The 14,824-nt window shown below is 39.4% G+C and overlaps 1 protein-coding gene and 1 pseudogene across 1 annotated transcript; both read right to left on the bottom strand.

The window, feature by feature from the left end:
• Positions 1–356: 356 nt before the first annotated feature.
• On the bottom strand, positions 357–5,322 carry LOC139453758 (neuronal acetylcholine receptor subunit alpha-3-like). Its single transcript, XM_071235223.1, has 6 exons — positions 5,271–5,322; positions 4,365–4,507; positions 3,970–4,014; positions 2,801–2,910; positions 1,012–1,550; positions 357–685 (listed from the first exon to the last, which is right to left on the bottom strand). Exons 1-6 carry the CDS (start codon positions 5,320–5,322, stop codon positions 357–359), a joined length of 1,218 nt encoding a protein of 405 aa, XP_071091324.1.
• A 2,182-nt stretch (positions 5,323–7,504) lies between these two features.
• LOC139453757 (neuronal acetylcholine receptor subunit alpha-6-like) lies at positions 7,505–14,609 on the bottom strand (annotated as a pseudogene).
• Between the last annotated feature and the right edge of the window lie 215 nt (positions 14,610–14,824).

Genomic DNA, 14,824 nt, shown 5'->3' with positions numbered 1-14,824 from the left:
TTTCAGGCCACTTTTAACAGTATTTCAGTTATTCAGTGGTTTACAGCAGGTATTTACATTGAATCAAACTAATTTGTTTGATAAATCTTCTATGTACAAATATGAACAATTCAACTACTTTGGTTGAATATGGGTACGGTGGTGATTAATCAATTTCTAAGTGTATATATGACGCACTGAAATGATTGCCGTGTTTTTCAGATTTTAAACTGACTAACATTTCCATTATTTGATATCAAATTTGTTTGGAAGGCCCTTCTCACAACCATATATTTACAAAGGGATTGGTATTAATGCATTTAATATTTGTTTTTCCATAAATAATACCACGCAGAAAATTCCACATGTATGAATATTCAAGAGAAGAGCATGGCTCCGATCACAATGGTTACGATAGTAGTCGAGACGAAGGAAATTATAAAACATATTGTGTTGATGAATCCTGCAACCATTTCCCAAGTTGCATTGTCACCAGAGGCGTGAACATTCTCTTCATCGAGGTTTGCACTCAACATACTGCCATCATTTGCCACAAAGGCCTTTGCCGTTTGTGAATTCCTCTTGAATACTCTCTTCAAACACATTGGGATTTTGTAGTTTGATGGGAGTCGATGGATACACAGTATGATGACGTTGCACGTCACAGTCAAGAAGCTGATGAAAGTCTGAACAGATGCCAGGAGCACTGAAATAGGAATATATAAATAACTGTTTACTGTATAACAATGACGTCGAGCCACATATATACATGTACTTCAAGTTCTCTTATGCATTAATTCCATTTAAATTTTGAGCATACTATCTCGATTAGCAGGTACAATATTATGTTCCAAATGTAGCGATTACATTCATCTACACGGCTTAAGAAAATCTGACATAACTGTGATTGGAGATCATATTGAGAAAGTAATTTCTGTTGTCCCAGACGCATTGTTGACAATGCGTATACAAGTATGTAGATGCTGTAGATTTTTATTTATCAGCATTTTAAAATTCAGAATTGAACCTTACCGAAAAGGGAGATAGTGTTAGAAAGCTTAGGCAGCGTTTCATAGATGGACGACATGAACACAAAGATTGACAGTAGAGACGTGATAGCCAGGGTCGTCTTCTCCCCACTGTCTGCAGGAACCAGGAAACTCAGAGGACTCAGCAAGGGGAACACCAGCAATGGTGACACCAGACACAGCCAGTAGAAGGTTGTTCTCCGCTTCAGGACGACGAAAAATTGTAATTCATCAAGTGCTTCATTTTCAAAACGAGTCATTGGAAAGGAAGAATGGTCAACCCAATGATTGATTATTTCAAACTCCCCATTTTCCGAAGTATCGCCCAAAGAAACACCCGTCTTCGAGTAGGTGTGTAGGCTAATGTTCGACGTCATCCATGACGTTAACTTCACAGAACAGATCTGTGTGTCAAAGGGAAAGTATTTGATGTCAACGTTACATGTAGTTGTAGCAATATAACCGGGTTCCCAGAGTATCTGTCCACTGGAATCGATGATCACCAACTTTCTGTCATCTCCGATTCCCTTTTTAGCACTGACACTGCAATAAACCGTATATGTGTGTTTATGAACTCAGACTAAATGTGTCATTCTCACAGTTTCAAATTGCAATTCAATGACCATTCAATGGTACTCGTGACATAAAGTTTTAATCAAGGTCACAGAAGTCAAAATAATAACAAATTAAGATTAAAAGGTCGAGTGCAAATACCTTCTCGATATTTGCACTTTTTCATTTTAAAGATTTTCAAGGTCAGTGACCTACATTGATCCGATATATCATTAACTTGAACTCCATTGACATATATAGTACCCGATATTAGCGATATTGGCTGCAACATGCAAATTTCGAATCTGACCCCTGACCTCTTCAACGACCTCGTGCACCACCATCTCATCACACCTATCATTATGACCAATTAGATATGACCCACAAGATATGATCATATCATTTTCATTTGCCAATACCATGTAGATCAGAAGATGTGTCTTGATGATTTCCACTATTCCCTTCTTTTTTGGCATAGTATATGTCCTTAACTCGAACAATATTGATCTGATATATCATTGACAAGAAACACATTGATCTGACATATCGCAATAGTGTTCCGATATATCGTTAACGTTGACCTAATGGCCCGAGTCTACTGCATATCGACAATGTGGTTGGTTGGTTGGTTTGTTGTTTAACGCCGCACTCAGCAATATTCCAGCTATATATATAACGGCGGTCTCTAAATAATCGAATCTGGACCAGACAAGCCAGTGATTAATATTATGTGCATCGATCCATCCAATTGGGATCGTTGACATGCATCAACCGAGTCAGCGAGCCTGACCACCCTATCCCGTTAGTCGCCTTTTACGGCAAGCATGGGTTGCTGAAGACCTTTTCTACCCCGGATCTTCACGGCCATGTATCTGCACCTAGCTTGAACTCTATTCATCTTTATATAGCGTTAACTCGTACCGTATTGATCCGATATATCCTCAACTTATATATATCGGTTACTCAAAAACAATTTGATAAGATATGTCGTTAACTCGACCTCCATTGATCTCATATATCGTTAACTCGAACTCCATTGTTCCGACATATCGTTAATTAAGACTTTCTGGCCTGGGTTTATATGCATACGAATACGATGGCCTTGTATCAACACTTCGCTTGTCTCGAAATACGTATAAGTCGATGTAGTGCCCATGGCCCTCAGAAACTTTGAATTAACGATTCAATTAACTGTGTTTAAAAATACATAATTTGACACAAAAATGCAAGTTTTCACCTACTCATTGTCAATGACATAGTCTGGTTTCCATATCTTGTTTTCAGGGACGGTAATATAGCGTATTCCTCCATAATCAGTTTGGTTCCACACTAGAAACTCGTCTGACCAGTTCTGTGAAAATAAGATAAACAAAATATATGAAGCCAATTAAAAGAACGTTATTACCAATTGTTAAAATACCACGTTCTACTCGTTTAGTGGAAAAGTATTACGAAAATTGATTCTGATTTGTTCAACCGAGATTTTCGATTCACAATAACCACTTCTATTTAAAACAGATGATGTGACGGCCGCATCGCCGCGTAGTCTAATAGTTGTTTTCTGAGTGATGATTTTGGAACATAAAGACAACCACCACGAGCATATGATTGTATTTTAATACATGACACGACTCGTCAGTTTCGGAAGATACCAAGCCATTACGTCAGTCGGTTTAAAATGGTAACTGAGTGTGTTCTCCTCAAATATACGATTTCCCTTGCCCCGCGTGTTGCTGGTTATGAGAAAATGAAGAACAGATAAGGTCAAGAGAGACTACGCTCAAGCACATATTATAGTTGGCTTGATACACAACACGATTCCAAAAACAACTAGAATGTGTTTTTACTTAAAAACATTAGTTCAAGTTGTTGATGTTAAAGAGTTTGCAAATCCGAAAAACAATAGTAGGAACTTATATCATAGACCAGAGAGATAATGGTTTCATGCAGAAATATTCATTAACTGGTCAGTTTCGTCGGGAACCAAACGCTACTTGTTTGAGACTTGTTTAGTCCAAATTGTTTCCATGAAAACACAATAAATTAATAAATTAAACAATTGAAAATTATAATTAAATCAAAAATATTTGTGCATATGGTCATTGCACATGTAGTTTTTTTCAAAAATAATTATAGGTTTGAGAGTCATTATTCGGCCTAGAGTTGTTTTGAGACTAATTCAAAATTGTTTTCATGGAAATGTATCCAGTTAAAATTTAGATCAAAATATAGTTAAAATATGTTGAACCGTTTTCAAGATATGGCCCAAAACACAACCCGACCCTTGTTTCCATATATTGCGGCGGGTCGTCGGCGTGAAGAGCGAGCGCTGAACCACTCAATCAGGTGTAATGTGAAAATTTGCTGATGTTTCAGAAAATACTTAATTCACTCAATAGCATCTACTTACAATGCTGAAAAATCCCAGGGATTTCATTTCTCGTGTTTTAATGTCCTGAAATTATAACATACATACAATGAGATACATTTCAAAGCTGACAGGACAATATTCGTAGTTGCATTTTTGCATTTTTCAGTTCATATTGATGTTTTGCAAGAAACTGGTTTATAATTTTACTTTCACTTCTTCGAAAACAGTTTTACACATTTTTTTACATCAAACCTGAGGGAAAATTTGTGTATTGCATTATTATCTGAGGCTTATTTGTCTACAGCTGCAACACACCACACCACAATTTGGGCTTTCAGTCGAACATTTCGGGAACAAATTAAGTTTAAAAAAATCAAAAATCAAATCGGTCCCTATGGGCTATGGAGAAAAACAGATGTGCTGATTTCACTCACCAGGAATTCCACTTGATTTATCATGAAGTCAACACTTATCGCCGTCGGGTTGCTTTGATCGTGAGCAGGTCTCACGAAAACGCTGTAATTGGCGAATAGCTTGTCCAGTAGTCTGTGCACATCATGCGCCGTATGTGGAGTCGCTCAAAAAGGAAATGTAACATACAAGATATTGGTAATACTTTAATTATATTTCCTAGTTGATGAGTGTATGAGTTGGTTTTACGCCGCTTTTAGCAATATTTCAGCGATATCACGGCGGGGGACAGTAGAAATGGGCTTCACACATTGTACCCATGTCGGGAATCGAACCCGGGTCCTCGGCGTGACGGGCGAACGCTTTAACCACTAGGCTACCGGACAGCCCCTCCTAGATGGTACTTTTTTATGATGAACATGAGGACATCTGTAGGCCTTATCTATCAATGTAACATCGAATTGAATATTGTATTTGTTTTATGTACTACTCTGAGGATTCCGGGGTAGAATAGGTCTTCAGCAACCCATACTTGCAGTAAAAGGCGACAATGCTTGTCGTAAAAGGCGACTAACGGGATCGGAGGGTCAGGCTCGCTGACTTGGTTGATGCATGTCAATTCATGACTCGATTATTTTACAGACCGCCGTAATATAGCTGGAATATTGCTGAGTGTGGCGTTAAACAACAAACCAACCAACCAACCAATTATGTACTACTCAATATTCCAGCTGTTTGACGGCAGCCTGTACACACTCGTGCCAGACACGATAATCCAAAGATTGTTATTATGAGCAACGTGGAACGCAGTCGGGGTACGATAACACTCAATCAAGCAACTCACTGAGTCTGACCACCGATCCATTCAGACTCATAAAAATGCAGAGACAACAAAATAGGCCCTCCACAAGGAGGCACTGACATCTCACCTGTATCACTGAAACACAGAATCAGGATCGTTACCACCAAAGCACGGTACATCGTGGATGAACTCTGGTCTCAGATCATACTTGTGCAATGACTCGATTTCATACGGAAAAAAATGACGTGATCCTGCCAACCAGCTGCAGAATAACATTGTAATGGGAAGGAGAAGCAGGATAACGTGAGGGCAATCTCCGTAGAATTTACTTTGGCGTCAATTTGAAAGTAAACAAGAGGTGCGCAGAAATATTGATTTCAAATTGTTAAATCGCCGCGTTTTATTCGTTAGTTGATGAAGTCAGTCAATATTCATGTAAAGCTAATAATGTTAATTGTCTAAATATTTAAATAAAGCGACAAAACCCTTTTCCATACCCAATAGAAATCTCTGCATGAAGCAGAGTCGATTGTACGATTCCGACAATATCAGAGCATATGTTTATGAATCACAATCAAATAGTAATGATACCAGGTGTTTGCGGAATGGTGACCGTATCCTGTCCCACCGTCACCTGTCACAAACACATGTAAAGGCAAATCAACTGTTCACCTGATAAAATACGGGAACATATTGTACAAGTCAAAATAGGGAATTGCATTGGACATTATTTTCGTCACTTATTTGGCAATGTCCTCCACATGTCTACCATAAACGTTTTGAAAGCTTTACTGAGGCTTTGAATGTTGTAAACCTGATCAAACAACTTCCAAACGAGGGTCGTATGGGAGAAAGGTCGTGCTCGATTGTATCTCAAAAGTTTTGAAATGAAAACACCAAAGCTGCTGGAATATTGCTCGACATGAAGGGAAATCATATCTGTGTTTTGTTACATATCCACTTCATGGATCGGGTAGTCAGGCGGTGAACTCCCGATTTCCCAACAATGGAAAACTTCGAACAACACAGGGATTAATGGATTAACACCTGTGGGCATGTCCCACTGTCTTTTTAGGGGTGACCGACGCTCTATGGACACGACACTCCTTGATATCAATGAATGGTTGGGTGACTTGGTTGATTGATTGTCATCGTACCCCGACAGTTGGTTTACTCGAATACTCACATGACTGACCTTTGCATGATTTCAACGTCCAAAGATGAAAGTTCCTGGAATATATTCTTAATTGCTGTTTAGAAGGGCAGGGTGGGGAGATGATATCGAAAAAAGTACATTGTACCAAGAAGTGCTTGCAAAATGTAATCTTACGCTACAATGCAAAATGCTTTTATTTTGCAAAATACCCCCGGAGCGTCGGCAGACATTTGGTAAAAGGTGCGTCATATCTTTGCCGGGACTACGCAATATGAACATTTCGCCTCCACCTATAATGGCATAAATCATTTTACGATGATACACATAATCGATTATTCAGAATTGTGGGGAAATATACTACCCACAAAACATAAGGGAACTGTTTGGTGAGTGACATGTGATCATGAGGTGAGGTGAAATGGGGTTTAACGTCGCGTCCAAGATTATTGCACTTATAAAGCGACGTGCATGCACGTGTGTGTGTGTGTGTGTGTGTGTGTGTGTGTGTGTGTCTGCTTGTACTTGTCCGGACTGGTGCCGATTTATAGTGCTAGCACACTGAGATACCATGCCGCAGTTTACCAATGAATACCCCACTCAGACACAGTATACTGACTCCGAGCCGACCAGTCCTTGTTTTAGCCCCTTAATGCGGAGCGCCAGACAGGGTAACAACAAATACCATCTTTAAACGTCTTTTGGTATGATGCTCTACCATAAGACCACGGAGGCGGTCTCGAGACGTGTGACATCTATTTGCCTTGGATGATGTTCAATGTTACGGCATACATTAACATTGAAGATAAGATTGACTGAAGGATTGCAACCGCTTTTATTCTTTAAACGGGATTGTTTAACATGTACTCTCTCAGTAATTGCGAAAGTGATCAAAACCTTGGTATGACATAGTTATACAAATAGGGTTCAGCATCACAAATGTGATCAACGATGATACCCATAAACATCAGACAGAATCAGATATAATGCATCAATACTTTTGTGACACGAGATAATAGATATGTGACGAGTTGAAATGGATGTCATTTGTTTCAGGTTTCAAGTCTAGATATTACCAACCGTTCATTCACTACGGGGCGGGTGATAAATATTTGTCTTATTCGTTCTCCTGTAACATAATAGCACACAGAAACCTAAAAATAACAAATGTGATTTCAATTTTAGCAAATACATGTGTACACGTTTAGTCAAATGAAAAACATTGATCCGATCACAATGGTAACGACGGAAGTCGACACTAAAGAAGCAATGAAACATATTCTGTTGATGAATCCTGCAACCATTCCCCAAGTAACAGTTGTACTTGGGGCGTGAACAGTCTCTCCATCGAGGTTAGCATTCAACATGCTGCCCTTCTTTGCCATGAGGATCTTTGCCGTCGGTGCCTCCTTTATGAATACTTTCTTCAGACACATTGGGATTGTGTAGTTCGATGGGAGTCGATGGATACAGAGTATGGTGACGTTGCATATCACAGTCAGGAAGCTGAGGAAAGTCTGAACAGATGCCAGGAGTACTGAAAAGGAAATGAATGAAAACAACCATGTTACTGTATATCATTGGCTAGGATCAAAGTTTGAAGTTTGCATGTGTCAGCGAGAGTAAATATTATCCTTATTGGCGAATCCTTTAGTAAATTCAACAAAGTAAGGCATCCGGATCGGTAATTGAAATACAAGTCTTTAATGGCCCGGATCGAAATGTAATTGCAAGGAAAGCTAACAAGTTCATAAATATGTCACAGCCATCGTGTATGTGATTGAAAGTCCACGTAAGGAACAACTAATTGAATCAATATCTGCTTGAGAGGTCTGCTAGCCTTGTGGTTAAAGTGTAAAACACAGGACAATTGCTATGTGAGAAGCCAATTACTGTTCTCTTCCAATGTTTGTAAGACTGGATAAGGCACAACTCTGCATAACTCAACTGCATTTGAATAAGTTAAGCTATTGATGCTTGAGCAGAATATCGATTAGTGCACACATGATGGGTACCCACATGCATTTATACATTCTACAATACACGTTTACCACATCAACGTTGCAATTGAGTATAATTTCTGGATTATATCATATCTTACAGCAAGTAAAATATAACGTTCCGAATGCAGCTTTCACTTCTATATCCGGCTTAAGGTAACCTGTTGAAGTCTAACTGGAGATGTTATGTTGTCATGTGGTGATTGATTTTCATGTATCAGCACCTTACAGTTGACACTTAAATCTTGCCTAAAAGGGAGATAGTGTAACTGTCACTGAAATACAACTGGAACTCTTTAAATGTCCAGCACCGAAATGTAATTGCAAGGAAAACCAACACATGTATTTTTAATGTCAAAGCCATCATGTATGCGATTGAAAGCCCCATTAGGAACATCTAAGTAAATCAGTATTTGCTTGCCTGTGGTTAAAGTGTAAGACAAAGGAAAATTGTTATGTGTGAATCCCATTTCAGGCCTCTCCCACTCGTTATGAGACTGCAATAAAGAACAACTCTGCAAAACACCATTGCACTCTTCATTTTCATAATTTAAGGAAATAATATGTATTCGTGTACATGTATGCTTGGTACACATTATGGGTGCAGACATGCATATGCACATTCTGCAATTCATGTGTACCCTTTAAATGATGGGCATACTAATATCATATCTTATATCAAGTTAAATATACTCAACAACAAAAGTTCCTGTGACACAAATATTTTAGTGGATTTTTCAAACAAGTAAAGATTTGTTTTCAATATTGTGGTACATGTAAGGAATCGAGTCACAAAAACGCAACTGCTGCAGAAAAATTACTTTTATGCAAGCCCCATGCATTTCACTCCCCAAGAATGGATATAAACACGTGCGTTAACGGGGCTCCGTGCTGACAACAACCACTCAGAAAAACAACAAAATTACGCAATTATTCAACATCACGAAATGCCACGCCTGTCCGAAAATGAGTGACTGCGAGCCATTGGTATGCTTGAAGCAGGATCGAGTCAACGTGATGTTGCAAGACAATTTAACGTCCACAGAAACACCATTTGGTGTTTATGGCAACGTTGGCAACAGACGAATGAAGTCAGAGACCATCCTCGGAGTGGCAGGCCACGCGTAACCAATAATCGATAAGACAACTTGATTCGAACAACACACCTACGAAATCGATTCCAGCCAGCAACAGTGACTGCAAGAAGCATCCCTAGCCTTCGACGAATATCTTCATAATATCTTCGTCGCCTCAGATGTGCAGTGCAGGGATTGTCGCCAGAAGACCCGCCAGACGTCCCATTTTGACAGGAAACCACCGTCAAGCACGTCTACAGTGGTGCTGCAGGCATCGTCTACGCTGGACGGCCAAGTTCTATTCACTGACGAGTCTCGTTTTCACCTCAGCCACAGAGATGGACGGATTTGAGTGTTCCGACGTCGAGGTGAACGTTACGTCAATCATTGTGTCATGGAAGAAGATCGGTTCGGGGGCGGCAGCGTTATGGTATGGGGTGGGATTACAGCAAGACCGAGGACCCGTTTGATAGTGGTAGAGGGAAATCTCAATGGACCGCGACGAGATCATCGGCCCTGTTGTTCTACAGTTTTTGCGTCGTCATGGCCCAGGCATTACCTTTCAACATGATAACGCCCGGCCTCATATTGCTCGACTTGTTCAGGATTCCCTTCAACAAAACAACGTGAATGCCATCCCCTGGCCGGCTCGCACATGTGGGATGAGATGGATCGGCGCCTTCGACGTCAACCACGTGATCCACAGACACTCCAGGAACTTCGAAAAATGCTCCAGTAGATATGGACTGATATCCCACAGGACGTTGTGCGACGCCTGGTCCATTCCATGAGACGAATATGTGTTGCTTGCATCGCAACCAGAGGTGGACACACACGCTATTGATTTGTAAATTGACATTTTGGCATGTTCATGGTTTTTTTTATGAAATCACGCATTTTCTAAAGTCAGTATGGCAAATTGAACCATTTGAACACTTACAGGAGTCTTTTATCTGCTGCAAACCGAAATTGTTTCAGATTTGGTAAAATAGAGAACATAAGCATTAAATGTTATTCAATGTCACAGGAACTTTTGTTGTTCAGTACGTTCCGAATGCAGCTCACACTGTCTTTCACTTACATATTCACCTTGAAGTAACTTGTTCAATTCTGACAGGAGTCGTTATATTGTAAGGATAATTCACCGTCACAGATCCATTGCAGACATTGTCTATGCATGTACATGCAGTGATTAATTTTCATGTATCAACACCTTACAATTGAGACCTAAATCTTACCGAAAAGGGAGATAGTGTTAGAAAGCTTTGGCAGCGTTTCATAGATGGACGACATGAAGACAAAGATTGACAGTAGAGATGTGATGGCCAGGGTCGTCTTCTCCCCACTGTCTGCAGGAACCAGGAAACTCAGAGGACTCAACAAGGGGAACACCAGCAGTGGTGACACCAGACACAGCCATTAGAAGGTTGCTCTCCGCTTCAGAATGACGAAGAAATGTAATTCATCAAGTGCTTCATTTTCAAAACGCTTCAGTAGAAAAGATGAGTGTTCAACCCAGTGATTGGTGAATTCAAACTCCCCATTTTCCGATGTTTTACCCAGAGAAACGCCCGTCCTTGAGTAGGTGTGAAGGCTAATGTTCGACGCCATCCATGACGTTAACTTCACAGAACAGATCTGTGTGTCAAAGGGGAAGTATTTGATGTCCACGTTACATATTGTTGTAGCAATATAACCAGGTTCCCAGAGTATCTGCCCATTGAAATATATTCTTACCAAACCGATGCCATCTCCAATCCATGCGTTGGCACTTACTCTGCAAAATGACGTATATATGTGTATGTCAGTAACAGACATAATGAGTACAATTGCAATGACTATTATTCAATGGTAGTCATATCTTTGTAATACGTTTTATATGATGCAATCAGGGTCACAGAAGTCAGTATCAAGTGCAAATAATATTATATTAAGATTAAAAGGCTGAGTGCAAATAACTTTTCCATATTGGCACATTTTCCAAGCTGATTGGTCAGATGAAGTATTGAGACGTCACAAAGCTGTATTGTTGCCAACAATACATTATGAAGTCAAACATAATGAATGACTCGACAAATAATGTTTACTTATGCCTTCAGAAGAATATATTTTAGTTACTTTATATACTTTAGATTTCATTCGTATTTCTTCATGTCATCAATTTCCTGATACCATTTTCTGTAATTGTACTTGAGACAAATACTCTCAGTATCAACTCTACCATATAATATTTGACGATGTGCCGTGCGGCCTCGACCTACAGTGATCCAGATTGAACTCTATTAAGCGCATATATTGTTAACTCAACTCAAATTGTTGGATCCAAGGGTGGAGACGCTGTCGCCAGCCCCACTATCGGTAGATCCAGAACTGTATCAACTAGTTTATATATCAATAAACAGTCGAAACATAACCAATTTATTATGCTTTTAGGCTCTCCGTCATGTCTTAAGGCTATTACAAATATTTCGTTATGACATCATTGCATTTTATAATAATTTACTACTGACCAATACGACATTGTTGCCCTGTTGGAGTCTTTGGTAACAGAATGGCTGATGCTTTCCCTAAAGCAGCAATCATCAAATCTGTGACACTACTTCTGATCCCATGCAGTTATAATAAACCTGTGATTAGATGTTACATTTGAGATCTAATACAAAAGACGTGGGACACCCATGTAGGTATGAATCAATTATATCAAATTAAACCAACAATCGGTCATTTCTACTTGGGTTGTCAGTCCAGATAAGAAAAGGTCATAATGTGACGATGTTGTATTGGCCATACCAGATACACATATGAGTATTTATTGAAAGGTTAGGATCCTCCATACTTCAGTGTAATACTTCATATTGGTCTAATATATCATTAACTCGAACTGTCTCGACCCAACATGTCCTCAACATGAAATCGAATGATCGCGTATATCGTTAACTCGAACCGTTTTGACCCGATGTATTTTTAACTGGGAGTCTTTTAATATTCTATATCGTTAACGCGAACCGTATTTGTTCCGATATACAGTGAGTGAGTGAGCATGATTATACGCTGCTTTTAGCAATATTCGCACTTTTCACACCTTGTACCCATGTCGGGAATTGAACCCGGTTCTTCGGCGTGATGAGCGAACGCTTTAACCACTAGGCTACCCAACCGCTCCGATATACGAATAACTTGAACTCTATTGATCTCTTACATGTACATTGTAAATTCGAATTCAAAGTTTAACCTTATCGATCCGATATATCATTAACTCGAACAGTATTGATCTAGTATATCGTTAACCTGAGCTCTATTCATCTGATATATCGTTAATTCGAACTGTATCGATCCGATATATCATTTACACGGACCACATTGATTCGACATATCGTTAATGAAGACCTAATTGCCCCAGCTTACTGCATATGAACACGGTGGCTTTGTATAAGCACATCGTTTGTCTCGAACTACGTCCATGTCGGTGTCGCGTCAATGGCCCTCAGAAACTTAAATAACCAGATTTCACTGTTTAAAAATCCATAGTTTTACACTTTACACAACAAGTATTCACTTACTCGTTGTAAATGACATAGTCTGGTTTCCATATCTTGTTTTCCGGGACACAGATGTGTTGTATTCCTCCATAATCAGTTTGGTCCCATACCAGGAACTCGTCTGTCCAGTTCTGTGAAATTAAGATGGACAAAATGTACGAAGCCAATTAAAAGAAAGTTACTACCATAGTTCAAATACCACGTTCTACTCGTTTTGTGGGAACGTATTATGGAACATTCTACTTTGAATTGAAAAAAGACTTGATTCTGATTGTTCAACCGAGGGTTTCGAATCACAAAAACCACTTCTGATTGAACCAGATGATGTGACGGTCAACAACACCGTGGATGCTAATATTTATCTTCTAAGTGATGATTTGGGAAAATAAAGAAACTCCACATGAGCATATCAATGGGCGGGCACAGCAGTACCGGGTGATACCAAGCCAAACGTCAATAGTTTTTAACTAGATTCCTGATCCAAATATTACACGATTGTTGAAATGTGGATGCATCATATCAGTACTGTAATAATAGATATTTTATTTACGCATTACATACGACCCATGCCAATAGGTACGACAACATGCAATCAGTCAAGTCACAAAGGAGCCTGACCATCCCCATTTTAGTTGACTGATTACGGAACTGGTTTTCTTGCTTTTATAGAGTCATAGGTAAATCAATCAATTTAGTCAACAGTGTCTACTTACAATGCTGAAAAATCCCTGTGATTTCATTTCTTGTGTTTTAATATTCTGAAATTATAACACATATACTATGAAATACATTTCAAAGCTGACAGGACAATGCTTGTTGATTGATAATTACACTTTTCAGACAATCTTGCATTCTGATGGCAGCAGTTTTCTGGTGTTGGTCAATGATCATGCCGCAGAATATGCGTCTTTCAGTTTTGGCTTCCAGTCGAACATGAGGAGAACAAATTAAGTTTAAAGAAACCCGGGCGCCTTCAGAAAAACAAATGATAGGCCCCCTACGGGTGAGATGCGGTTTTTACTAACCAAGAATTCCACTTGATGTATAGTGAAGTCAACACTAATTGTCGTCGGGTTGCCTTGATCGTGAGCCGGTCTCACGAGAACGCTGTAATTGGTGAATAGCTTGTCCAGTAGTCTGTGCACATCATGTGCCGTATGTGGGGTTGCTCAAAAAGTAATATTACCTTATAAGATATGAGTTATACTTGATACGAGTTGATGGTACTTTCATGTCGGACAAGACAACACCTTTTGGCCTTATCTATCATTTCAACATCGAATATATTGTTTGTTGTTTAATGTCGTATGCTGCAAAAATCCAGATGTACGATATCGACCTGGCCCCGATTTCTCGAATCAAACTAAGTTTTTACTCAAATCTCAAATTGAGTTTGCAAAAAAAAGCTCAGCTGAGTTTTTAACTCAAAAGCATTTCTCGAATGAAACTCAGCTAAAGCTTAGTACATATGTGTGACACGATCGCTGTGTTGGAAACTTCAAGGGGTGTGGCATGGGCGCAAAGAACAAGGGGAAGGCACCGGGAGCAGATTACTGAGGTCCTAAATGCGTAAGTTAAAACACATTATTATTCAGATGTAACATTGAATTTAGTACCTAAGCATATGTTGGCAATCGAATTACCTTGCTGGGTACACTGAGCCTTTGACAACGAGAACCATAGCAAGTCTAAACGCATCCCAGCCGAGACTGTAGGACCCCATCGCGGCCACACGTATCTTTAGCCCTCGTTAAAATAAATTAACACTGCCCAAAACGCACCCATTTTCTAAATTCTGTACTTACCTTTGTTGACGATGTTGTTGAAAACGAATGAAGTAATGTTACAGTAGCCTATTTTAGTAAAAGTAGATATCAGTGAGAATTTCAAACAAATCGAAAATATTTTATAAA

The sequence above is a fragment of the Haliotis cracherodii genome, unplaced genomic scaffold (genome assembly GCF_022045235.1).
Source record: "Haliotis cracherodii isolate W230 unplaced genomic scaffold, xgHalCrac1.p SCAF_10, whole genome shotgun sequence".
In the NCBI taxonomy this organism is placed as follows: Eukaryota; Metazoa; Mollusca; class Gastropoda; order Lepetellida; family Haliotidae; genus Haliotis; species Haliotis cracherodii.
This window is presented reverse-complemented; position numbering and strand designations above follow the sequence as displayed.